The sequence below is a fragment of the Carettochelys insculpta genome, chromosome 1 (assembly GCF_033958435.1).
Source record: "Carettochelys insculpta isolate YL-2023 chromosome 1, ASM3395843v1, whole genome shotgun sequence".
Taxonomy (NCBI): domain Eukaryota; kingdom Metazoa; phylum Chordata; order Testudines; family Carettochelyidae; genus Carettochelys; species Carettochelys insculpta.
The window spans coordinates 271,180,092-271,207,922 of NC_134137.1; the positions used below are offsets into that span (position 1 = coordinate 271,180,092).

The following is a 27,831-nucleotide window of genomic DNA, read 5'->3' on the forward strand; positions in this document are numbered from 1 at the left end:
CTGGTTGTCGGCTCTGTGGATCTCTTGCCGTGCAGGGCGAGTGTGTCTGGGAGGGGCCCTTTAAGGGAGTGGCTTGGGGCTTTGCTGGCCCCTTATTTCGACGGGGAGCGCTTGCGTGTGTGGACGCTCCACATTTCCTTCCAGGGCGTCTCCTTTCGACATTCTCCATTGCTACTTTGACATTGAACGTCGATGGCACCAGCCCTGGAGGATGTGTAAACGATAGGCATTGAAGTAGCCTATTTTGATGTTCTCACATCGAAATAGGCTACTTTGACATAGTGTGCTAGTGTAGACGTAGCCTAAATGTAAAAGAGAATGCCCACATGTTAATGGTGTATTTTTATTGATTTCGAGCTTTTCATGATAAGATCTCTTTTCTATAAGGCACGTAATCAAAACATTTTGGTGATATTTCTTTCATTGTCTTTGGAGCAGTTCAGAGGAGAAAGCAAATAAAGCCAGTATCTGTGAACTGGCCTATGTACTGAAGCAAATTTACACCATCATCCTGTGATGTGTACCAAATCTGTAGCGTTTACATAGCTTACTGCATTTGTCATGTCAGTGACTTGCCTGGACTCTGCCTAGCTGACATACACAGAACCATGGGATGGTATGCATATTTGTGTCAGGAGTGGAGAATTATTTTTTAATTTAGCAGAGAAAAAGTACACAAGCATGTAATTAAAGGCTAACAATGTTGACGTAGGGTGGCATATGAAATATTCACTTCAGCATTTCCTGACTTCTTGGTTGCTTCACTTTGAAAACTTAATATTCTTCTAATGCAGGAAATGCCCCAGACAAAACGTGAAATATTTTTAAAAGAAAAGATGGAAAGAAAATAAAAAAAACATAAGAAACAGATGCAGCTTCGAGAACTTCAAAACATGACTGGCCACAGCCCATACAAAGTGCTGGCCCCTACTGTGGAGCTCCTTAGGTACCTCAGAGCAAAGTTCTCTGCTGCACGCTTTGCAAACTACAATAGCCCCTCTTCAGCCCACTCCCAACCATGAAAATCAACCTGGGCTGAAGCCAAGACTAAGTTCAGTGCTGGCCCATTTCACAAACCACACAGGAGCCATCAATATACTTGGCTAGAACAGACTTTGCAGCTAAGTCAGCCATGTACATGCATGTGGTGTGCTCTTCCTCAACTGCCCCCTTTGTCAGGTTCTCTCTGAAGGGAAGTCTACTCCTCACTCTCAGTAGGTGACTTACAAAACACAAAACTGCCTTCCTCTGGAACAGCTAAAGGCACTGTCTCTCAGTGACGGCTATGTCCAAGCCAGATTTCACCTGAATAGCTATGGCTGAAATAATAATAATAATAATAATCATAACAAAAAAAAACAACTCTCAGGAATGCTTTAACAATGGGAAAAAATTTACTCTATGTCTTTTTCACCGCTTGCTTTTCTCCTTAGGCTTTCCCCAGAAAGATAACTAAGCCCAGAGTTTCAGAAAGGAATGAGCAACTGAAAAAAGATGGTAAGCCTGAACTGTAGAGGTTGCTGCATCTCCTCTTAAAGGGATAGGAGAGGAACATTAAAGTCTATGGGGCTGATCTTCAGTTAGCTTTAATTATCACAGCTCAGTTGAATTCAATGGAGCTATGACAGTTGACACCAGCTAAGGATCTGCCCTAGAGACCATTCTCTTTCTTTTCATTGCTTTTAATATACAGCCTCATTAGGGGATTATAAAAAGCAGCAGAGTTCATACAATTTCTTATAGTATAACAAATAAATCTTCATTTAATACTTGCTGTTAAGTGAAGTAAGGATGGGAGCTCTGCTCAGTGATTAAAGATCATCTACAGAGCTTTCTAGTCAACGGGAACTTACACTCTTGATTGACAGTTCACTTAGGCAGTCAGTTCTTAAAGGCACAGTACTAAATAGCTTATTGGTTACCTAGAACACTACAGGTGAATGAAAAAGCAGTCTTAGGATATTAAAAATCAAACACACATATCTTCCATCAGCAAAAAATAGCAAGTTAACAATTTGTTCCTTCTCACACAAGAAAGAAAAGAGCTTCTATGTTTTTATTAAGAGACCCTGTTGTATCCATACCAACCTGATCGTACTCTGAAGCGCCTGGGTATAAAGGCCAGCCCAAGAACAGCTCTGCAATGACACATCCCAGTGACCACATGTCAATTGCTTCACAGAATGGTAAACCAAGGATGATTTCAGGGGCTCTGCAAAAGAACAGATAAGAAAGCAGTAACCACTGTAAAAGACACACAGGCATTGCTTAGGAACTCTCTGTAAACGTCTGCTCTCAACAAGCTATTTGTAGTGAATAAATTGTATTGGTCCTGCAAAGCCCAGGAACCATGCTACATATTCTAGACTCCACAGTGACATCAACTGCCACCTTCTCTGTTAACCGACTACTACCACCAGAGGTGAAAGTAAGCAAGTGCACCCTGGTGCACAGCTCCATCAAAAGCTGACTGAGATGCAGCAAAAGCCTGCAGTGAATTACAGTAAAAGCTTTGTTATTCAGCATGCATGGGGAATGGGGCTTGCCGGTTAATCAAGCGTGCCAGTTATGCATGCTTGCTCACCAAACTCAAAAAATGTGTAAGAAATTAAATAACCTTACTAAACACTGCATCTTTTAACACTATTCCTGTATACACTATTGTAGTTTACAGCATTAAAACCGCATTTAAAAAAAAAAGTTTCTTACTCTTGTGGTTTTTATTGCAAGTCTCACAATTTTAACTTGATTATTACACTAGCTGATGCTACTTTAAAGCCCCACCTTCTGGAGTCAGGTGATTACACCAGATTCTCCACTTTCCTTTCCAGCAAAGAAAAGCTTTAAAAGATGGATCCAAAAGGCTCAAAGACCAGAAGAAAAATAAAACTCCCTAAATGTATTATTTTTAAGTATCATGATCTTTAAACAAACCTCACGTTGGAGTAGTGGTGAGGAGGCCTGACTCCTAGTTTTCAAATATTTGGGGTTGATATTGAACAAATCAAATGCTTCAGCCAATATAAGAGCAAGAATTAGAAACCAGGAGTCCTGACTCCTAAAAACCTTCTCCAACCATGATACTGTCCTTGAAGTATATTATTTTTCATCAAGGTAGCATCCAATGCCAGCAGAAAATTCAGACCTGCTAATTGCTGTTGAAAACACTGTTTTTCAGCAAACACCACCGCTTATTCCTGAGGAGATACAGCTTCAGTTAGGAACTGCAAAAAGCAGGGGAAGTTTTCTTTATTTAAGAAACGAGAAAAAGCAGCAACGAGAGCCCAAATCTAAGCGCAAAACTCTCTTCCACGCTGCCCTATACTGTTAGCTCCAAACCAGCAACCCGGAATCTGAAAATTAAGACACCTCCTTAACCCTGGGCTGATTCTACCACCTTCCCTCTTCCTCCCAAGAATATACTATAGGCCTGAGTTAAAAAAAACCCAGCCCCCATCAGTGTTCCTAATTCCTTTGTGACTGTTATAAGCTTAAACAATGAGATGTTCTGTGGCACCTTATCAACTAATAGATTTATTGGAGCATAAGCTTTCATGGACAAAGACCCACTTTGTCAGATGCATTTTTGCCCACAAAAGCTAAGGCTCCAAAAAATCTGTTAGTCTATAAATTGCTGCAGGACTTCTCATTGTTTTTGCAGACACAAACTAACACAACTACCCCTCTGATGCCCTAAGCTTGTGTACCCACTGTTCCTTTGCATTAATATGCTTGTCACTACCAACTTTTTATTACAGCATTACAGCACCAGTCAGGAGAATGGCAAAGGGTTAATTTCCAGATCTATTATCCATATTCCCCTCCCTTCCTTGCCCGCTCCTTCATTCCTTGCATACTGGATGATATGCAGACAAAAATGCAGAAAGAGAAAGAAGACAGCTAAGATGACCTGAATCTCATTACTATGTAAATCCTGCATTCAAAGCCATCTGCCTCTCCCTGTCTGCCTGCAAGTTATGAATAAAGCCTCCCTGGTCACTAATGAGAGTTAAATCTTGCACTGTCTCTGAACTTGAAATCCCATTCACTGACTCCCTATGTTGGAGAAGAGATAGGATGTTATCCAGAAGCCTCCCCACTCACGAAAAATCATCAACATTGCTGTTGTGTATAGGTGTCACCCCTTCACTACCCATGACAACTTCCCCATCTCTACCATTATCATTTACTGTCCCTGTGAGGAGCAAGAATAGCAGCCCTGGACACTGCAGCCCTCTGTTTTTCCATAGAACGAGCTTCCACATGTTTTTCCAAGTTATCTGCTACTGTACACCTCCTTTGTATTACACAGAGCTAACATTCATATCTATTTTGGGAACACAGGAATTGCCAAACTGCATCAACTCCTTGGTCCATCTGATCCTGTAGCTCTTCTTGCGCACTGGTGAGTAGCAAGTACTTCAGAGAAAGGGTCCAGTAACCCAGTAAAGGAACAACCTGCCAATAGAAATTTCTTCTAAACATCTGTCAGGCATTGATTTATATCTTGAACCAAGGACATATGTTTGCTTTATGATTTTTCTTCTGCTCTAACTTAACAAGGGGTACTCTCCTTATCCATCTAAATGGCTGTAATAACTTTTAAATGTTACTAAGCAGTTGACCTCAACGATAAATTGTGGTAGTGAGTTCCACAGGCTATGTGGCGCGTTAAAGTGTATTTGTTCTTTTTTCAGATAAGTTTGCTGCCTTTCACTTCAAGTTCCCTTGCAGATATATTGGGCATAAAGTTAAACAGAAGCACTGGACTCATCTTCACTTACACCATTCATTATTTTGACACCTCTGTCATTTTCCTCTTATTTCTGGGTTTCTGTAAACTAAACTGCTCCAAGTCCTTTTCTGTTTTCCACTGTGAGGTTGTATGTCCACACCTTCAATCCTATTTGGTACCAGATTCTAAACTCCTTCTATTTCTGTTATAACTTTTTAAACATGGGGTGATCAGAAGTGAATATAGCATTCAAAGTGCGGGAGTACCATCAAATTACAGAATGGCATTATAGCAGCTGCAGAATTATTTTACATCCCATTCCCTTCTGATCCCGGCATTTTGTTTGCTTTTGGACCAACACCGTTCGTTTCAGCCGATGCTTACTCCATGCGATACTACTCAGGTCTTTCTCCTGAGTGGTTATAATTAATTTAAAACTCAATATTGTCTTTAAGTAGTTCAATTTTCTTCCTGTCAATGTGCGCTACCGTGTATTTGTTAATACTGAATTTCATTTGCAACCATTCTACCTATTTCATGGTTAGGTGCCTGAAAAGGTCTTCACTGTCTTTTGCAGTTCTGATTCACCTACATAATTTTGTGGCACCTGCAAATGTTGGTACTCCACTGTTCCCTACTTTTTCCAGATCATGGAAAACTATGGCTGTGGCCACACTTGGCCAAAACTTCGAAATGGCCATGCAAATGGCCATTTCGAACATTACTAATGAAGCGCTGAATTGAATATGCTTTTGAAGTGCCACGGCCAGAAGTGTCCTAATGCTAATGAGGCGCTGAATATTCAATTCAGCGCCTCATTAGTAATCTTCGAAATGGCCATTTGCATGGCCATTTCGAAGTTTTGGACAAGTGGGGCCACAGCCTATGTATAATAAAGCCCGGTTCTAACATGAAAACTTGAGTCACCCCTCTGTTTATCCCCTTAGATCATTCAAATTTGGCTCAGATTCCCCAGAAGTGGCCTAATATTATGCCAAAGGAAGGAAAAAGCTCATCATACCTTAATCAGCTTCTATATGGGTTCACCTCTTAGTATACCGCTTTTAAAACCACGGTAGTTACAGCACTCCATCAAACACTGCATTTTACATCACTGCAGCTCTAAATGACAAGGGACAACTCATGTGGTGACTGGTTCTCCTTGAAATAGTACTGTGTGTTTATGTTTTATAAAAAACCCTCCTTCTTACATGGCTGCACTAGAAGATTTACCTGGCATTCTGAGGGTCCTTAATTCAAATACGTTTTTTTTTTTTCATTTAAATCATTGTTCCTGGGTGGGGCTGGGAGTGAGGGGTTGAGTATGAAGGCGGCCCCAGCCCTCTCTCACCACAGCAGCTAAGGACCAGCTGAGAAGCACCTGTCCATGGCTGCTGCAGCTGCAGAAGGCCCCGCTAGGGGAGGGGGCACATCCCCTTGCTGGGGAAAAGATAGACATGCAAACAGACAAACTCTCTGGAATATTGTAATAGATAATTAACTGTTGCGCATCCTCTCACATCCTGTCTCCCTCCGCCCCCACCAGCATTCGCATTTATGTAGCACATTTTGCTGTCAAAATGTTTTACCAGCACTTCACAAACTACAAACACTAACACAAGCAAAGTGTTACTCCCGCTGTGTTTCACCTGTCCAAGATACTGAGTGAGAGTCAGAACAATCTGTATCCTACCAACACGTAAACTTGCCCCTCTTCCAGATTCATAATGGACAGTTAAGTACAGCGGAGTCACTGCCCCTTCTGACTCTGCACTCCGTGCAGAAGCCTTGTCTACAACAGGGACTTTTTTTAAACAAAGAAGTCCCACGGTTTCCAACACCATCTCAGCAGCACCACGGCTTAGCTATGTTAGGTGTCCTTGCGCAGCTGGCACTACCATTCTGCCCATTATGTTCAGCACCACATCCATTCAGCCAGCTCAAAGGAAGTCTGGCTGAGGTTGCACTGAATCAGTGTCGCCAGTGGACCCAGAGTAGACTTTAAAGGGCAGGCTAGTGCAGCGGTGTAAGGTTCATGTGGCATCTGCTGTGTGCATGGAGGATATTGCGCTCCAACAGTGTTGTGATTCCCTGACTTCCAAAGCAGCCGCTACCTGTAACAAGCCAATGCCGTAATATGTTGTAAGAAGCGTCTCCCGGCCTGACTTAGGTAACGAGGCCCTTCCACCCCTACTGATGGGCTATTTCAGCCTCTTTGTGAGGTCAGGAGCTCCTAAGGAGAGGGGATGGTTCCTCAGTACCACGGCAACGCCCAGCAGAGGTAAGTAGAAGACAATGGTTAGCAAATCACTTACCAAAAGGTCAAGGGTAGGCCCAGCAGTTTCTGAAGCCAGCTTTGCAGTGAGGTTACATGGAGCTCCTTCTTTTTCAGGATCATACAAATACACTCCCTGTAACCATCCCTGTTCTTTCCCCCAATGCCCCTCACCACACACCCCAGCCCTAATACTTTCCCTCCTCACAATACCACCCTCTACTATCCCAGTCTAAAACCCAAGGTTACCGTATATGAATGTTCAAAACAGAGGACACCCCCGAGAGGGAGTGTATCTGTATCACTACCTACCAACTCACCTTGTATTAATGTACTACATGTACTACCACACACTAACACATAGTGAGTTGGTAGATACCGATACAGATACACTCCCTGTCAGGGGTGTCCTCTCTTTTTTGAAAGTTCAAATACGGTAGTCCTACTACTAGCACAAAACCCAGTCTGGACAACTTGTACTTTTCTGTTCAAGGCCATAAGACGGGGGTCATCAGTAGGCGGACTGCAGGCCAAATCTGGACCAACAGCCACTTCTGAATGGACGGCAAAACCTCTTTCATAATGTATTATCATCTTTCTTGTTATTGTGCTGCGAAAAATGTTTCTTTGTTCTCTGGAGCTTGACTGTATCTTGACCAAGAAATTTGAACCTTGAAAAAAAAAATAATTGACTACCCTTATCCAAAGGGGCCAGGAGTGGGGAAGGAGAAAGAGTAAGAAAACAAACTTTGTGTTTTCAATAAGCAAATGCAAAATCAAAGCAGCGTTGTGTTTTTGCATCCCACTCTTCAGTGAAGTGCTTTACAGTTGAGGGGCTTGTAGGAAAGCAGCGATTCAGGAGCTAGAGAGGCAGCGGGTGAGCTCACTGGACATCCCAACATGTGCAGGAACATCTCAAATGTATAATCTCGGCCCTGGGTATGCACAGCTGGGCAGTTAAAGCCCTGGGGCAGTACTGTCTGTGGTTCCAGCATTAGTCATCTCTGTGGGGACAGAAAGGCACTCCTTGCCCTCCTCTTCCACAGACTTCCTCAAACACCTTCCCAGCAAACCTCTCTCTGCTTCCTGCTCACAAGAATGAACCCGTCTAAAGGGCACAAAACCTGTGTAGAATGACTAGTAGACAGAAAGTAAAAGCCCCTGGCAGACAATCTGGAGGTCACAGGCAGCTGGGTTAAGCCACTGAGATAACAGCCAGCCTTGCTCCCTAACCTCTTATCACTGTCCCTCCCTGCCCACTTTCCTAACTGAGGGTATGTTTATACTGCCAGGATGATCAGCTGGGTTGGGGTCAATTTTCCAGAGTTTGATTTCATGCTCCTGGTAGAGATGTGTGAAATCGAACTATCTGGGGTTGGCAGTCAACCCCTGTACTCCCTGATATTGCGAGGAGTAAGGGAGGTTGATGGAAGAAACTCTCCCATCGACCTCCCTTTGTGTAGACAGACAGATAAGTCGATTGCAGATAAGTCGATTCTAGCTACACAATAACTGTAGCTAGCGCTGTGTATCTCCATTTGACTTACCTGCCTAGCGTAGAGCAAGCCTCAGTTACTGCACCAGGTGAGCTGGGATAGAGCGTCTGAAATATTAGACTCATTGTTTTTGCTGAAACAGACTAACACAGCCACCCCCGAAACACATATTGTTAGTGGGAACTCAGTGCTTTCTCCTTCCATTCCCTCCCTCCCTTGGGAACTGAGCTTCAGCAGAACTGCACCTGCTAGACAGCTGTTTGAGCTGGCATGGGGACTCTGTCGCCCCCTCTGTCCACCCGACAGGGACACCAGCATCCTCAAACCTGCTCGCAATGCCCACAGTTCCCCAAATGATACGATGACCGTCTGTCCCAGTTTTCCCGGGAGAGTCCCTTACTTAAGCTGCCTCACAGGCATCCTGCCTTTTTTAAGAAAATGGACAAACTGTCCTGTATTTTGTGGGGCTCTGTGCCCCAGCACCCCGTGTCTCAAGGCAGCAGCCTCTGCTGCCAGGGAGCCCCACTGCAGGGCAGCTACCCAGTTCCCTGGCACCCAGTGCCTTGGGGTGGCACCCCCACTGCCAGGGGGCTCCTCTGTGGGGAGGTTGCCCTGTTACCTGGTGCCCTGGGGCAGCAGCTCCTGCTGCAGGGGAGCTCTTACATGGGGAAGCTGCTCCTTTCCCTGGCACCCCATGGTGTCAGCCCCTGCTGCCAGAGAAGCTCTGGCATCGGGCAGCTTCCTCATTCCCTGGTGCCCCACGCCTTGGGGAGGCAGCTCCTGCTGCCAGGGGACCCCTCCATCAGATGGCTGCCTTGTTCCTTGGCACACCGTGCCTCAGTGAGGCAGCTCCTGCTGCGGGGAAGCTCCTCTATGGGGCATGCCCTGTTCCCTGCTCCCCCGGCCCCGGTTGGGAGGCTGTGAAGCCCCTGTTCTCAGCACCCTGCCAAGAGGTTGCTGAGCCTCCATCCTCTGCTCCCCCTCTTTGGAAACCTGTGGAGCCCCTATCCCCAGTGCCTCACCACAGAGCAGCAACCTCCATTGCTAAGGAGTCCTGACATGGGAGAGCATCTCCGGAGGCAAGTGTCTTGTACTTGTCATAGGGCCATGTGGTCATCCTACCAAATGAAGAAACGCTGACTCTTTTGTTTCCTCTCTCTCCACATGTTAGCCAGTATGATGCTTTCAGGCCTACCAGATCCTGGGCAGGAGGAGGTGGGAGTCATAATGCACATGATAACATGCATAATTAGCAAGCCAATACACAGAACTGCAAGTGGAACGATCAGTGACCCATCACACAGCACACCTTCCACTTGAAAAAACTTGGTGGGCATTATTTACTCTTCTTGCCAGCCTACATGAACACCATGGTGGTTATCTCAGTCTGGTTCCTGGACTCTACATATAGCAAACTATCACTGACTTACACCTTCACCAGACTCTGCTACCATTTCACACACAGCAGGGACCATTCTAGAAGAAAGGTGTAGGGTGCAAGGGAGAACCTCTACAGATGTTTCTCACTCTATGGATAAATAAAGCCTTTTGGTATCCAGGGCTGTGCATCTCATATCTTTCGCTGGTTGCTAGAAAAGGCAAAGCATAAAGCACAGCAGACACATCAAAAGTGGTCATCATTCTCTTTGCTGAGTTGGCAATTGTTTTGATTCTTTACTAGTCAGACAACTCTGTTTTTTCATCCAGCTTCCCACCCTGAGATTTTGCAGGCCACAGTAATGTGAACTGTAGTTCAGAGAGACAGCTGCAAGCTCTGAGGAGTAAACATTTAACCAGGGGTTATGCCCCCTCTCATTACAGATGCTCACTGAAATGATGGATGTGGATAGGAGGAATTGCATCCCTCCTCTTTAAAAACGACTGTAGAACCATTTGTGTACATCTTAAAATGGACTTTTATTTGGTCTACACTGCTCTATATTCACAGTACTCTGCCCTGCATATTAAATCCAGTCAAAAACAGGACACCTGGTAACCCTAGGACCTAACTTTGAACCCAGAGCTATTTCTCAGTGTACAGTCCCTAAAAAAATGATGGGACCAATATCCGCCTACTGAGAGGAAACAAACACTAAAGCTGCTATTTCCTCCCTGCGAGGGGTTGAATTCTCTAACTCTGATTATTCCAGTAATCAAATAATCATCCACAGCCTCAAAACCCTGTATCCCAACCGTTCTCCTTACCAGCCCAAACTGGAGATAACAGTACTTCAGTGACTGGCTGTCAGAGCTCATTTTTAAGCACCAATTCTCTTGACCCTGCTCCCTCAATCGCTTTCTCAAAGACTCCTCTGCTTAGGCTCATTCACTTTACCTTGACAGCAGGAGGGTGCTGCTTAAGGCCTGGGGCTTCCCCCAGCGTCCAAGGAGGCAGAAGATGGGGGTGAGGAGAGGCTGTTCTCTCCGGTGTGGGGATGCCATTACTGAGGGGCAGTGAGTTTTCAACAGGGTTTATAGCCACTTATGCACACAGATCAGACTGCTCGCTGGAGCGGGGTATGGCTTCTGACCCAGCCAGCGGAATCCCTATAAAGTAACAGAAATGCCTCATCATGAATAATGGAATTTTTTTTTTCCATTTGCAAATGAACTCATTTTTAAATTTCATTTGCATTGAATGAAACACATCATTTCCATTTTGAGCATTTAATGTTTCTGGATTTTTTTTTTTTACAATAAAATGGAACGGATTTTTTAAATCAAAACCAGCCCATTTCATCTTGATTTTTTTTCATTTTTTTTAATACTTGTTTGTTTAGGTGAAACAAACGGAGGCAATCAACATACGTTTTGTGCCCCCAAATCCCATTATTCACCACAAAATAGAATGGGTGGAAGAATTTTGTCCAGCTCTACTTAGTACCTTATCTTTATAGGCGCCCAGCTTCAGTTATCTGAGACCTATGGACAGGAGAGTATTCCCACAAGTACTAGGCTCCTAGGGCAGAAAACTGTTGCATTTTTTAAATCGTCATTGGTCAGTACTAGAGAGATTTCCATCAGGGGACAGCGAAGGGAAGGACAGATCATAGGGTTGCCACCCGTTCTATCAGATACATAGTGTATTGGCAACCCCTAAGAACATTTATTTACTTATCTTTGTAAGGGAGGAGGACAGTGCCTTTGAAGAGCATGGCTAACAATCCACCATGCTTTATTTTTCACTTGTCAAACACACATAAACCCAGATTCTTGCTAAGGATTCTGGGTATAGGCCAGCAACCATGTCCTGTGCTAAGTAGTGTTGTGGTCACACCACGGCTAGAGAGCGCTCAGAACACTATGTGTACACATATCAGCCAACAGATTTAGTGTTCAGGACATTCCAAATAAGAAAAAGGGCGGGCAGGGGGAGAGGGAGCTGACATTCAGCTCTCCAAAGTCTGTACGAACTAACAGGACCAAAGGCTGTATCAACTCAGCATTCAGTACCGGTTTATGTTACAGGACACAAATACAATGGGCGGAACATGCATCCTGCCAATGACATGATTACTGCAATTCCTCCACTTCTGTGCTAAGTAGGCAACTGGGAGCACTGGAGGGAATGATGTGGCAGATCTTACTGTGTGCTTACCAAATGCATGCCCAGTTACACCTATCTCTTAAGACTAGAGGGCATGTTACCTGGGAATTACTTTTGGACACAAGAAGGGTAATTACCAAGTGTCAGGAATCTGTAGTTACTACAGGGTATTTAACGACAAATAAATCACAGAATCAAGAACTAAAGCAACTTCCCCCTGAGACTGACTATTAATGACTGAGCAGCATGCTGATAGGTCAGGCTCTAAATTACCCGCCTTGCCTTACCCCACAGGCTTGGCCCTCTGCAATCCAAAGGAATAAAACAGATGAGCAGTGCCTATTTCATAGTGTGCTTGACTGCAACACACTGTCAATCCAGTATCTATACAATACATGTGGAAAAGTGCAACCTACTATTGTTATGTCTGTCTTGACTTTGTTTTATTCATTTCCCTCCTTGGCTTTACTCCATTTTTATTTATTTCCTTCCCCTATAAAGGAACATGACATCTCTTTTCCTGTTGGTCTTCAGTGACTGTCTCTTTGTTAGCATACCTTTCTCCTTCTAGCTCCTTATCTTGCTTTCTCTCTCTTCCTGTATTGTCTTCTCTACTTCCTCCTCTGTATCTCCAAACCCCACCATACATCTATAGATCTCATAGAACTGGAAGGGACCTCGAGAGGTCACAAAGTCCAGTCCCCTGCCCTCTTGGCAGGACCAAGCACCCTGCTTGACAGATTTTTTCCCCCCAATCCATTTGCCCCAGACCCCTCAATGGCCTCTTCAAGGACTGAGCTCACAACCCTGGGTTGACAAGGCCAATGCTCAGCCCACAAGCTATCCATGCTTGCAGCCTTTTAAACACATAGGGTAAGAAAATATTAAGTCCCAAACTCACAATGCAGGTGTCCACATCCTGGCATGCAGAAAAAAATATACGTCCAAGTGGAGCCGTGGATGAACCACTAATGGGCTGTGCAAATGAAAATTGTGTACGTCCTCTTTTGCAGGTGCAGTCACTTACAAGCACCACAGCTGGACATGCACAAGTCAGGAGCTGACTAAAAACATGACCCTGTGGTCTGAAAAAAGCTGAAGGAGAGTTAAAAAAGAGCCTGGTTACATTAAGGAAAGGGCATTGTTAAAACCTGAAACATATCCAAGCAAGCTGCAGTGGTGTAAGTCCTGCTTAGTGCTGCATATTGCCATGAGGGGTTTTGCTGGGGTATACCCTCATCCCTGCACTCACAGAAGAGAACTTCCTCTAATAGACACAGTGCCTGAAAGGTAACCGGGTCACTTCAAACAAGAGACAGAGGAAGAAGTGTGCAAACAAACAGGGCAAGCTTTGAGCTGGAGAAAACAGCACAGGGGCTTAAAGATATAAAACAAAAGGTTCAGAACTGTTGCTCCCCCCTCCCCACCACCACCACATTGTTTACTGAAACCGAGGACTGAAATTCTGCAGGCAAAGCCACTGAGAGCAGCTAGTCAGTCTCCGAGGGAGGGGAGCAAGGGCTTCTTTCAGGATTCCAGACCACCGCTAAATTGCTCTATCAATTATTAAACCTATCACTCAACTCCCAGTGACCAAAATACAGCAGATAAAGCCTTTTTCATCCACGCTCTGCCAGCTGCTCTCCTCCTTTAAAGCCGGAGAGGAATCAAAATTCACCTGGTTTATACTTCATAAACATCATTCTGATTTCTCCCTATGCCTTGAAAATAAGAGATCACTCCAGCGAGTTACAGAGAGGTGTGTTAAGGGAAGACCAAGCCTCCAAAAGTTCAAAGCATCTCCTGTGAATATGAAAATAAGTATATCGCCCTGGTCTTCTGGGGGCCATGGAGTTGGGTGAGTCTCTGCAGATACAGTGAGAGGCAGGCCTCATGCATTTGTGGCCACAGAGTCCCCCTTGTCCTTCCCTCACGGAGAGATGTAATTCAGCTCCACTGTAGGTGCAATACATTTGGTGTCTGAAGGTGCTGGAAACAGCAAATGGATCTGGTGTCATTCGAGTGGCTGGACGTATAGAGTGAGACAATGTCTGCCCCTTCTTAAATGGGAAGAAAGTGTTGTGGGGTTGGTAACAGCCCGGCAGAGCAGAAAGGTACGTGGGGAGTGTGTGTCAAAAGTCTGAGATACGGAAAGGGGGGAGCCAGTTGCTCAGTGGCTCCTGGCATAGCTGGGTGTGGAAATCTGGGTGGGCTCTAGTTTATGATAGACAAGCGATGACCAAAGTCTGATGTCACAGAAAGTCATTTATGTTATGTACTATTATATGTTATTGCATATCTGGTTGTGGCCAGTCCTCCCTCCCAGCCTGGCCCTGGGTAGGTTGTGGCACACTTCAGACAATGGAGAGGCAGTAAACTGGGCTGGGCTGGGAACTGGCTTGAAGTGGGACCTGGGCCAAATTTCCCAGGCATTGCAAGCTGGGCATGGGCTCCTGCTCCCAGTCCTGGGCTCTGGGAAGCCTTCGTCTATGGGAGAGGAGAGCAGAGGCAGACTGGAAGCAGCAGGATCCTGTACAGCAGGCTGCAGTGCCTCTCAATTTTGGCCCAGCCATACCTCCCTCCTGCCAGCAGGGAAGGTGCTACACCACCCAGCTATTGTTACTGCCTCCCCTTTGGCAGACTTGCTCCCAGAGCACGGCAGCATGGGATGGAGCCCCACTGCTGTATGAATGGTAGACAGATGGTTGAGCCATTAGAGGGCTCTGTGATCCAGTACCTGGAGTCTTTCCTGCTTCCAGTCCTGGCCTCTGCTCTGTTCCCCAGAGCCTGTGTGGAAGGCTCTGTCCCATGCCAACCAGCCCTGGTTACTTCCTCACCAAAAGTACTACGACAGTGCAGCTACACTGATCTAAATCTGTAGTGTAGAGCTGCTCTTAGGGCAGGTCTACACTAGGCAGGTAAGTCAATTGAGATATGCAATTCTAGCTATGGCAACTGTGTAGCTGGACTTGACTTATCTGCAATCAACTTACTTGGCTGTCTTCACACAAGGAGGTTGATGGGAGATTTTCTCCCATCGGCCTCCTTTACTCCTCGTGATATCAAGGAGCACAGGGGTCAACTGCTGACTCCGGATAGTTCGATTTTGCATGTCTGTGCAAGGCACGCTAAATTGAACTCTAGAAGATCGACCCTCACCAGGTCGATCGTCCATGTAGTCTGGATGTACCCTTAGTCAGATACCTATGAGGACTGGCTGTGTCCCTGATTCAATAACGCAATATAGCATATGCTCAAGCAAGTACTTACATCCCACAAGAATGTCAATACATGGTTCAAAGTTACCCTTTGTGAACAGTACTCTATGGGCATGTCTGTCTCACACCTGAAGTGGGAACCATGTGATTCAGAAGAAGCAATTCTTTCAGGTGGGCCAAAAGGAAATGGTACCATGACTGAGCCAGGAACTGTGCTAAATTTGTCTCGGCTGGGAGTTTCCTTGTGCACCTGCCACGAATGCCTCATCTAGCTAATCAAGATTATCTTGGTCCCTTCTGGACCTAAAATCTATGAATTTCAGAGAATACACACTACACAAAGCACTCCTGCCAGTGTTACCCCTAATGCATGTTCCGCTGCATGGATGATTGAGAAATTCAGAAACATGCGAGAGGGATACAGAAACAGCAGCTATATTCAATACAATGTGATCTCTTGTTGCGTGACACAAAGGCTGGGGCACAGAGCAGGGGAGCGGGCCATGCCAGGCTTTTTCCCAGGTAATAGAAGAATTCACAGAATAGAAAAATAATAATTTGAAAACAAAAGCCCTGTCCAAGCACAGCCCTGAATGGACGAGACACAATGTACTGGGTGTTGTGCTCCCTCGGAGGAGACATCTGATCAGAAGGGGAAGAATGTCAATTATGTGCCTCCATTCACTCCATGGCAATGAAAGCACAATCCCGATTCCACTTTCTGACCCGCACTATGCAATTTATGCAAATCTGAGCTGCATTCGCTTTGCTCAGAGCCAAACACCCACCGGTGCCAAGCTTTGGCTGTAACTCCCTCCCGCCTCCTTTTTCATCCATTGTTTTCACTGTTAAATATTTAAGACTTCTTTTTTCCTTTAGAGAGGAAATTAAAAATAAAACAGAATCAGTCACTGGAGCTGTCATCTTGTTGCTGATGCCCTCCTCATCTGCCACCCCCAGCTCTGCAAAGGCAGCTAGCTCCAGCCCCTTGGTGTCCCACTACTGGACACCTGCACTGATCAGCCCAACAAACCTTCTCAGTCCGGACTTGTAGCTTGCCCTGCCATTCCCATCCAGAGCAGTAACACCAGGCAAACTGGGACTACACTGACAATCAAAGTGATTGCCAACCGAAAGAGAGTCCAGAAGCTTTCTACTTGGAAACATGAAAAGTTGACCCAGGCCACGATTCTGTGGCTGGCCCAGCAGAGGCAGACCCCTGTGCCCAAGTAAAGCTAGTTGGGAGGGAGTGGACCTAAAATGTTACATTATTCCAGGTTTTTCACCATTGTTTTCCATTTCTCCATGTGCGTTTGTTTTTTGAAAGTTAGAAATGCTTACTCTGCACGCTTGCCTGAGCAGGGACATTGCCGTAATGCATCGGGCTATAGAAAGTGATGCATATTTCACATTCGTGTTATTTATTTGAGTGTGTCACACCCAGGCCCCGACTAAGATCAGGCCCAGGCCCCATTGTGCCAGGTACCGAACCCACACGTATGATGTGAGATGAAACAAAGGCACAGAGAGGTGAAGGAATTACACAGCAGATCAACAGCATCCAGGTTTCCTGACCTTCAGTCAGGGGAGCCAACAGCCACCGTGGGCCCAGGGGCCAAGTGGGAGGGGAGCCTGGCTCCCCGACTAGGAAAAGGCAGGGCAAAGGGTAGAAGAGGTGGGCTTAGGGCAGTCAGCCCTGGGTCCCCTCCTTCTGAGCCGCATGCAGAGTTGGCGGCACAGCACTCTCCAGCATTTTAAAGGGGCCTTCCACTCCAGGCCTCTTTGAAATGCTGGGCCAGAGGCAACTGCCCCCTTTGTGCCTCCTGTTGGCAGGCTTGTCCCCAGTTCTCTGCCTCTGAGGTTCTCAGACTGGCGACGGCATGTGGAAGGTATGTGGGGTGTGACTGAAAAATGACATACTGCATTCATATAGAGTTGGCGGGCCAGAAACCAACAACTGCTGGCCAGGTGCCCAGCTCTGAAGGCAGCGCTCCTGCTGGTAGCAGCACACAAGTAAGAGCAGCAATACCATGCCATGCCCCGCTTGCTTGTATGCTGCTGCTAGCTATGGTGCTCCCTTCAGCCACCCTCTGATCTGCCTTTGGAGCTTCCTGGCCAGGGAGTGGTGACTGCTGGCAGGGTGGGGGTTGCCTGCAGGTAAAGCAGTGATGGGCAACAACCCACTGCTAGACACAGTTCGCTATGGTTAGCCCTGGAGGGCAGCTGACACTATATTTTCCTGCGCCACTGCAGGTGTGGGCACTTGTGACTCCAGTTGACCACAGATTATTGGTTGTGGCCAATGGGAGCTGCGAGAAGTGGTGTCCCAGTCTGTGGGACTGCAGGTAGAGCCCCAGGGGGCCATGGGCTGCTGAGGCCCAATGAGGTTAAGAAGGGCCACTCATGTGGCCCACCCACTATTTGGAGTTGCCTGTCCCTGACTTAGTCTCCCACAAAGCCGATCCCTATGTCTTTCAGTGTACAGCCCTTCACTCCTCAGTGTGTGCAGAACACAAGTGACAGGCGGTACAGGTAGAACATATCCATAAACACAACATTGTTCGTGAACCTTTCTTTACTTTCCATTTTCTCTACTCTTTGTCAGAAAATATTGACAAAAATGGAAAGGAATACTTTTGAAAATTCTCACTTTTTTTAGCTAAGAACAGACACCGCAGGTGGATCAGAGCAGTTCTGTCAGTTTCAGGTAAAAGTGGACAGAGGATAAAGGGGAATGAATGTATTTAATTTGTGAAGTGTAAGAACAACCTTTCTAAGTCCAAAAGCAGTGTGAGTGTGTATATTTTGTAGGGCCTGTGGCTCCTTTTCAAGAGAAATCCAAAGAAATGTGAAAGAAAGAGTGAACAAATTCAAAAAGAAAGGAGTCAAATGTTTCTTCTGAAAAAGTTAGCTAATATATGAAGCACAATAATTACAAAGAAAAGTTATCCTCCAAAAACACACTGTGTTAAATCTGGAGACTAAATACAATCATTCAAGTATGAGACTGAGGGATTTAAGTTCTGCTTACTTGCAAATTTTGAAACAATCTTACCTATGGAGTTGCTACCAACACCTTCGTAACATGTCAACAACACACACTCAAATACTAATTTCTGGGCCTCTTCAAGTGACTCCCCTTTTCCAGTTGCCTTATTTCTTGCCAAGACAAATATTTTTGAACTTACTCTGATGAGGTAAAAAACGTAAACATTTCTGCATAGTAAAATCTTAGGTGACTATGACATAGAATCACTGGAGCGATGACACTTGGTAGAGGTTTGTTTGTTTGTTTGTTTGTTTTTCCCTACACCAGTGAAACTCTTCTTTTCCTTAACCAGCCATGAGCAGAATTTGGAAAGATTCCCACGCGATTTACTATAACTTCTAATCTGTCTTCGGCTCTCATGGCAATAAGGATATCATTTTAAAAATCTGACATTTTCAAACAGCTAATAGAGTCCTTGTAAATGGTGAAGAAATTCCCTTTTTAACAGGAATTCTTCTGGCTGATGGGAATTCCAGTTACTTCAGAGATACAAATGCCACAATCAAAGACACTTCGCAGCACACTGAAACAAAGGCCTTTCCGTTCTATAAGATAGAGACCCATTTATGTCCTCATTCGGGTCATGCAGTTACTATAACTGCATGTCAGACAAATATCTGGACTCCCTTCTTCCAAACCCACTGCATATTTGGATTACTGACAAAGGCATGCTCCAAAATTTTTGGCATGTTGGAAGTTTTGCTTGGAAGTCACCAATTCCTCACTCTCATCTGCCTGAGCCTCGCTCATTGTTTTTATCTTGTGTGTTCTGGTGGGAAGCACCCTTGCGGTTTCACAGAGTGCAGAGTTTAAAACAGCCATGGTGACCCTTCCGCAGTGAGGTGGATTGCTTGGGGGCTGTGGTTCAGATCAGTTAAACAGACAGAGAAAGTGGCACTTTCTAGACAGGAAGGTCAAATGACGGCAAGTTCAAGCATCAGGTAAAGCAACTAAAGCATCATTTCACTGGGACAGCATTTTTGTAGAACCATGACATAAACGATAGGCACATACCTCAGTCACCTTAGTACCTTAGCCACTTCACTGTCCTGAACCACTAGTTTTAGTGGACCTTTCTCCCTGTTTGACACTCGACTCCATTTCAGTTAACCTCCCTGCCTGCCCGTGTCTATTTCAGTTCTACAAATTGTTCCATTTGGTTGAACAGCAGCCCTGCCAGGTCAGTATCATTTTCAGCAGAGTCGGCTATCATTACCTGAATGGGCAAACCATCCCTAGTATCATAAACTGTTTCCTTGCACGGGGTGGGATACGACTATAAGGACCCTCCAAAAGGCATAATTTCTATTTCCCTGCAATATGATTTGCTACCTGCAAACAGCAGTGTTCAGAGCACGAAAATAAGGCTGTACCTGAGTGCATTACTCACAAACAATACTGGGAAGGGAATAACTATATTTCCTTTCTCAGTCTAAGGGGAAGTTCATGAAAAGGTCAGAGAGAAAACAATGCAGGCTATCGATCACAGAGATGGCTAACCTAGAAAGGTTACCAAGAGTTCCAAACTCATTTTTCAATTCTATAATTACCTCGCAGTCTCATCCCACCCTCTTCTGCCCCAACACCTACCCCTCACCAAGAAGAATTGACTACAACTCACTGGTTTATTAGTTATGCATTGTGTTTACACTTGCTGCTACTGCTCTGAACCATGTCCAGCGACTAAAGGATTAAACATCACAGCTCCTGTTAATTCCAGAGAGACATGTGGAAAGGGGTCTGTTTTGTTTTATTTTTTTCCCTTGTGTGCAATACTGGTGGTTCAAAACATTCAGACAGGCCAGCATGGAAATACATGGGATGCAGAACAGAAGGCATGAGAATGGGGCTTGATATTTGTAACATGATGTAAAAAGGCAAATCAAGACTCATAAGAGTAAGAGAATTCCTTCACGGAAGTCAGAGATTTTCATCCAGATGAGACCATTGTGACCCCTGCTGTCACATATTATCTTTTCAAAGTGTACTTTCACTCTGAGCAATGTCCTCCTGAAAATGGCACCAGCTCTCACTGAGTCAGGACAGATGTGGTCAGAGTATCAAGAAAAACATGATTTTTTTCAGTGCCAATCCTGCAAACTCAGACTACGCTGTGATGTCAAGAAGGGCTCCTTTCTTCTCACATATTCTTAACTAGAACTAAGCTTCATTCAAGATAAATTATGTTCTCTGGCCTGTGCAACACAACGTTATACGGAGGCAGACAAGTGAAACTCAAGGCATAAATTATGACAGTGATGTTGATGGGGACTCAGAAAATTTCTGCTTCAAAGTATGGTTCAAGTCTTTCTGACATAAGAAGCCTAAGATTTTCCTGTTGTTTTGGAAAGGCTCACAATAACCTATTTTAAGACTCTATCATTACCTATGTCACACGGTATTTCTGGATTAACACTCCCTGTAGTGGGACAGAGGTAAATTTATGTCCGAAGTAAGAGAACTTCTTTGCGCTGCCGCAATGCAATGATCCTTCAAGACCATCTAACTTACACATAAACTAAGACACAGAAACACTGGTATGCCCTCTACCATTCTGCAACTATTGTCCTCACCTGTCCCTTTTTCTGCTCCATCAGAAGTGGGGGAGGAAACCATTCAATTAGTTCTCCAGCCATAGGATCACTGGCACATTCTAATCTTAATAAACAAATTTATGTAACAACCTCTCTACAGTATTGCAAAGTGAAGTATGAAAATTTTAACTGCACAAAAAAGTCAGGAAACTCAGAATTAAGATGCCAAATATAACCTTTGTTTTGCCACTTTCCTCACGTGTTACAACAGCATCTTCATTCCATGAGCACTATGATGTGCTGCTCACCCCACACCAGCCCCAGAGTTGTTAAAATGGTTCAGAAGGGGCTACTCGTTGGGATGTGCTGCACCAAGAGAAGGGTAGGCTGGATATACAACCCAAACTGAACCTGAAGCCCAGCTGGGCCAGAAAACGAGGGGGCTTATATGAAGTCCGTCAAGATGGTTAGGAACACAGTCTCATGCTCCTTGCGTCCCTAGCCTCTGTGTGCTAGATGCTGGGAGTGGACAACAGGGGATGGGTCACTTTGTGATGGCCTGTTCTTTTCACTCCCTCTGAAGCATTTGGCACTGGCTACCACTGGAATGCAGGATACTGGGCTATGTGGGTCACTGGTGTGACCCAGTACAGTCATTCGTATGTTCTTACGTGAGGTGGTGATAAGCAGAGAGAGCTGGCAGCCACTTGAGAGAAAGGAGTAGGAGAAGCTTATGGAAAACAGCAGTAAGGTGAGGTACCAAGGACCTGAGCTGCAGATTGCAGGGTCCCTAGACTGCGACCCCATGTACAGGGTTGACCTGGGTTCCATAACAGCCACCGCAGGAGTGTTGTGGACAGGGCATTGGACTGTGAAGACTACCTGAAGCTGTTTGCTTGACAGCCCAAAAAAGGGGAAGCTTTGGTGACCCGACCAGAGGGTCAAGCCTCAAAGAAGCACTGCAGCTCGTGGGGTGTGAGAGGGGCCGCAAAGTGAGCAACTGTGACAAGGGGGCTGAGAAACTGGAAAAGGTGGCATCAAACCAGTGGTGAGCTCATCCCCAGAAGAGCTGCATGGAGGTGCCTCAGTGATGAGTGCAGTGAGCCTCATGACAACACACCACATGCCAGAAGACAGAGTGCTACACATTTGCAGCTTAGGGCACAGGAGAAGGGGAGTCTTCCAATAGTACATTGCTGGGGTTTTCAAAAAGAGAGATGCTGGAAAGTACGGTATTGTAATTCTGCTTAACAGCAAACGTAATTCATGCAACGCATCCATTGTTTCAGAAAAAAAGGCCAGTTCTTTTGTATTGCCTTTCACTGTCACATTTGCAAAATAGGGAACCACGTTCTTCAGTACAGTGAGAGTGTTCACTGAAAGGCTTCATTGTAAAGCCCATGCACAAGCGTCAGCATGAAGTTTTCTATGGGAAATTTAAGTTTCCTGACCTTTGCTCAACATGGAAAGCAAGGGGAATGGCATATCACTCATATATTAAGCCATAAAAGGGCGATGCCTGTGGGAAATAACAAGTGAACCAGAAACACATACACACGAAACCACCTTTTCCAAGAACTGCAGTCTTTCTTTACAGACCATCTTCTGTCCTTTAGAATTCAGAGGGGAGAAGAGAGAGAGTTAGCTATGCACATCAGACCTTTTCTACATATTATCTCTGCTGTTTAAGTTATATTTGATTCTGCTTCCATTCTCTGCCCATTCACCCTTCTCCATTTTCTTTGTGCCCATTCTTTGCCTAGGGAGCTTCAAATGCGTGCAATCCCCATCATCACACACTTAAAGCACTTCTCAATCCTGGGAAGATGAAGAGCAGTTGGAGGGGATTCAGAACACAACAAGAACGATTAATGGCCTGGAAGGACTGACTCATTAAGGAAGACTACAAGATCTAGATATTTGAGCCTTTGCAAAAAGTCCTAGGAACTGGAAATGTCTACAGATGCTGAATGGGTATAAACCTCAGGGAGTGCTTGCAACTCTCTGGCGTGGATGTTACCAGGACTAATAGCACGAAGTTGAAAAAAGAAAACAAAATAGACAATGTCCGGAAAATTGTCTTGATCCACTGGATGGTGGAACAACCTCACACATAAAGCCAGAGAATTCCATCCCTGAAAACAATTAGAACTAGTCTAATTAAAGTAGTAGACTAAATAAAGTACTAGACAGCATAGAACATGCAACAATACTGCACTGATGTGGGAATAAACACATCTTTTTTCCAAATACTAATCTCTAGGTTTCTGTAATCCAAATATCTTCAGCCTCTCCTCCCAAACTGGTATGCCTGCATGCCTAACACACAGGGGCATTATCATCTTACTTTGTTTTGTTATATTTTGGCAACAATTGTCCAAGAAGAATTTCAAATGTGCCTAAGGAATTTAAGAGCACAAGTCCCATTAGAAATCAATGGGGCTTGTGTTCCTAAATTAAATTAGCTGCGTTTGAAAATCTCCTTACTTAACCTCCTGAAAAATCTTAAGCCTTCAGCAACCAAATTCTTACTTTTCCAAGGCGTTTATTATAACTGCATGTACCTACTACATCATTCAAATTAAACATGCAAAGACGGAAGACAGCCTTTAGGTGAAAATGCATTAAAGATGCACAAACTGCAGGAGTGGTCCAAGGGCTACTTCTGGTCTTTCACTCTGACAGCGGCAATAAAGTACTTACAAGGCGCAGCTCCATATCAACCCTTCCCCACACCAACTTTGTAGCTCCCTGCTGTACTCAGTGGAGGATCCCATTATTAAAACCTCTATTTGCTCTACAGAGAGGGCTGCTGATTAAAGGTAATCCTAGCATGTCTGTCAGAGTTGCCAACCAGCCAAGATCAAAAGAAAAACCCACAGGAGCCTCCGATTTGGATTTGTTTTAGTTTTTAAGAAAAGAAAACCCTACCGCAGCCCTTTTCTGAGTCTGACCTTTTTTGTTGACATCATCACATACCCTTTATTTGCTGAAGTGGTTCATGACAGCTAAAAGCGGTATCAAGAGCTTTGCTATCTGCTAAATGGACAATGCAGCCTCAAATCAAAGTCCAGTTCCACAGATGGTGTGAATTGCTGTATTCCAACTAAAGCCAATGGAATCACACCTGTTCACACCTGCAGAGGCATTGGCCTGAAATTTCCATCTGAAATGTTGTACCTAATGCAGTCACTCCCGAAGGTTAATTATGGTTTTGGTTGGTTTACTTTTACTCATTTGACAGCACTTTGTTGGAGGGTTGTACCATTGCTCTGCGGTCAGTGTATGCCCTTCTCCAGACTCTACAACCGCCCCCCCGCCCCAAACCATCAGCAACAAACCTGAAGCTGAAAGTTGAGCCTGAATAGGTCTGATAGCACTGCTCCATGCGAAGCCACTCAGACCCTTCCAAACATCAGGGGAGGGGGAGAAAAGCCCTTATTTTATGAAAGGAACTTTTCAAGAAAATTGAGGACATCATATTTAAAGGCTGTTCTATCACAGTGTGTTTTCTAAATAGTCGGTTTTAAAAAAAAAGTCAGGTTTACAGTGTCCCTTAACACTGTGATGTGTGTGCTGGTGGGAAGTATCTTAATTTTCTTAACCAGAAATTTTTTGTTTCTTAAACTCTCCCACACACCCCTCCACACACACGAAGAACAAAACACTCAAACCACAGAAAGCCCTGTGATGTGGGTAAAAGCATCAGAGGCAGTGTTCAGTACTCAGACAGGCAACTGGGGAACACATTTGACTTACTTTTAAAAAAATCCTGCTTTGACATTGCTCGTATCATACACCTACTGGCTACAAAAAATTATTGGATATTTGGTGAAGCTCTTGGAAGATGGAAAGTGCTAAACAATATTTTCAAGTTCCACCAAAAAAAAAATCAAGAGCAAAACTCCTACTTTTAAAACCCCAGTTAATACGAAGGTGAAGCTTTGGCTTCTTCAGAGGCAGAGGAAATTGGGCATTCATTAGTATTATTAATACAAATAAAATATTTAGGTAATTGAAGTACCCACAGTACAACTAGAATCCACTGTGCTGTATTTTTGAAAAAAAAGTGATTGAACATCCTTGTGAAAACATGATAAAAGCACTGGTGTGAAGATGGCAAAACATGGCAGAGACCAGGCCAACTTCCCTGCTCGTTCCCATTCTTGTGGGAGATTATAAAAATGAGGTTTTTTAAACACTTGACATGCTTCAGTATATTCCTTTTAATTGCACATTCCAGGTTTACCTCCCATACTCTCTGCATCACAAACGGGGGTTGAATGCTGGACTGGAGTTGCATTCAAACAGGCCATAACAAAAAGACGTGGTATTACAGCGCCGCACAATAATTCTTTGGTGACTTCAGTGGAAAAAAACCAAAGTTAAAGGAGGATCCTTTATGTGCTGGGCATGACCCTGCCCTGAAAGGACTGGACTAGTAAAGGACAACAGATCAAGACTGAACTGTATTGGCAGAGCTATGTTTGGGGCCTTAAACAGGAATAGCAGGGGTCAGTCACAGGTCAGGGCTGAAATGTGCTAGCAGTGGAGGGAAAGGACAGGGAAATTCGCATGGTATCTGTCACCTCTCGCCTTCCTCACACCAGTGCTTTTATCACCTTTTCACAAGGATGTTTGTTCACTTTTTTTCCAAGGACACACCACACTAGATCCCAGTGGGACTGTGGGTACTTCTATCACTTAAATGGTTTGTTTGACTTAACAAGAATAATGAATGCCCAACTTCAGACTCACCTCCCTGCTGAGGAAGGCGAGTGATTTCTACATCAGGCTTTACCTGTAACAGGCAATTGGTGCCTACGGGGAGAAGGGATGAAGCGAGGACCATCCAGAGGGGCAAGACGGGGGGGAAGTAGGAGCACCCGATTTAGGAATTAAAATTCTGGACACACATGGTGGAACAGGGAGGCGGTGCACCTACCAAGTGCTACCAGGTGTGGCCTAGCCTAGAAAGAAAGGTTACTCACCATAGTAACGGTGGTTCTTCGAGATGTGTCCCCGTGGGTCCTCCACATTAGGTGTTGGGCTCGCCCGGCGCCGCAGATCGGATCTTCCAAGCAGTTTCTGCCGGATCGCGCATGCGCCGGTGCGCGCTGCTCCCTTGCGTGCTCCTGGCCACGTGCGCGATCCGGTCCCTACCAGTTCCTTGACCAACCGCCTTGGATGCTCCTGCAAAACACTAAACAGAGATCCGAAGCGGGGAGGATGGGCGGGTAGTGGAGCACCCACGGGGACACATCTCGAAGAACCACCGTTACTACGGTGAGTAACCTTTCTTTCTTCTTCGAGTGTCCCCGTGGGTGCTCCACATTAGGTGACTACCCAGCAGTAACCCAAGATAGGAGGTGGGTAATCGGATTATGTGCAGCTTGTCCCTGAGAGGACCACTGTCGAGAGACGGGTATCCTCTTGGAATACCCTGTGAAGGGCGTAATGTTTGGCGAAGGTGTCATAGGATGACCAGGTCGCCACTCTGCAAATGTCTTTTAGCGCAATGCCCTTGAAAAAGGCTGTTGATGCTGCCACCGCCCTAGTGGAATGAGCCCTGGGCGTGGCCAGTAAAGGAGTCTTTTTGAGTTCGTAGCACATTTTTATGCAAGATACGATGTGCTTCGAGATTCTCTGTGAAGAGAGACCTTCTCCTTTTGATTTGGGAGCGATAGAGACTAGGAGTCTATCCGTTTTCCGGAAGGACTTGCTCCTGTCTATATAGAAAGCTAGCGCCCTCCTCACGTCCAGAAGGTGTAGGCGTGCCTCTTTGTTAGAGTTATGAGGCTTTGGATAAAACGAGGGTAAAACGATAGGTTCGTTAATATGAAACTCAGAAGAAACTTTAGGAACAAAGGCTGGATGCAGCCGTATGGTTACCGCCTCCTTGGAAAAAACAGTGCAGGGTGGCGTTGCCATAACTGCCGCAAGCTCGCTCACCCTGCGAGCTGACGTGATTGCAAGAAGAAAGGTCGTCTTTATTGTAAGGAGGTGGAGGGAAACCGTAGCCAAAGACTCGAACGGTGGTCCCGTTAGCGCATTAAGCACCAGGTCCAAGTTCCACGAAGGTGGAAGCGGTTTCCGAGGGGGGTATAGGTTTACCGACCCTTTGAGGAACCTGGCAACCATGGGATGGGCGAACACCGTGTGCCCTTCCTCTTCGTGTCTGAACGCCGAAATGGCAGCAAGGTGGACCTTTAACGAGGATAGTGAGAGTCCTCCTCTCTTGAGGTCCAGTAAATACTCTAATATCACAGGTATAGGCACCGAAAGGGGGGCTAGCTGTTTGGTAGAACACCATGTCGTGACGCGAGTCCATTTCTGCTTGTAGGTCTTCCTGGTGGAAGTCCTCCTGCTACTTTCTAGGACTTGCTGCACTTCCTCCGTACATGTGCTCTCTAGGGAGCTGAGCCATGGATTAACCACGCTTGTAGTCGCAGGCCTTGGGGGTGCAGATGCACTATGGACCCCTGGGCTTGCGTGAGCAGATCCGGCGCCACCGGAAGGGGCATCGGTGGACGGTCCGACATGCGCAGGAGTAGGGGGAACCATTGCTGTCGATCCCCCGTTGGGACTATCAGGATCATTCAGGCTCCTTCCCTCCTGGTTTTCTGCAACACTTTGTGGATGAGCACTGTGGGAGGGAAAGCGTAAAGCAGGGGGCCCCTCCAGAAGATTGCAAATGTGTCCCCCAGGGACCCCCGTCCCAGTCCTGCCCTGGAGCAGAATCGTGGGCACTTCTTGTTGTGTTGAGTAGCAAACAGGTCTATCTGGGGAAAAACCCCATGCGTGAAAAATCGGTCGCAGCAGATCGGGACGGATCTGCCACACGTGCGTGAGCGCGAAACGCCTGCTCAGCTGGTCTGCCTTCACATTGTGAGCGCCTGGTAAGTACGAGGCTTTCAAGGTTATATTGTTGGCGATGCACCAGTTCCACAACCGGACTGCTTCCGCACATAAGGCAT

The 27,831-nt window shown here is 45.5% G+C and overlaps 1 protein-coding gene across 5 annotated transcripts in view; it reads right to left on the bottom strand.

The window, feature by feature from the left end:
- The window catches only part of HIPK2 (homeodomain interacting protein kinase 2), a 215,705-nt gene that overhangs the window by 56,849 nt on the left and 131,025 nt on the right, over positions 1-27,831 (bottom strand). For all 5 annotated transcript variants that reach the window (XM_075007466.1, XM_075007475.1, XM_075007485.1 and 2 more), the window contains one exon: positions 2,089-2,212. In XM_075007466.1, coding sequence (XP_074863567.1) covers positions 2,089-2,212 — 124 coding nt within the window. The remainder of the gene's footprint in view (positions 1-2,088; positions 2,213-27,831) is intronic.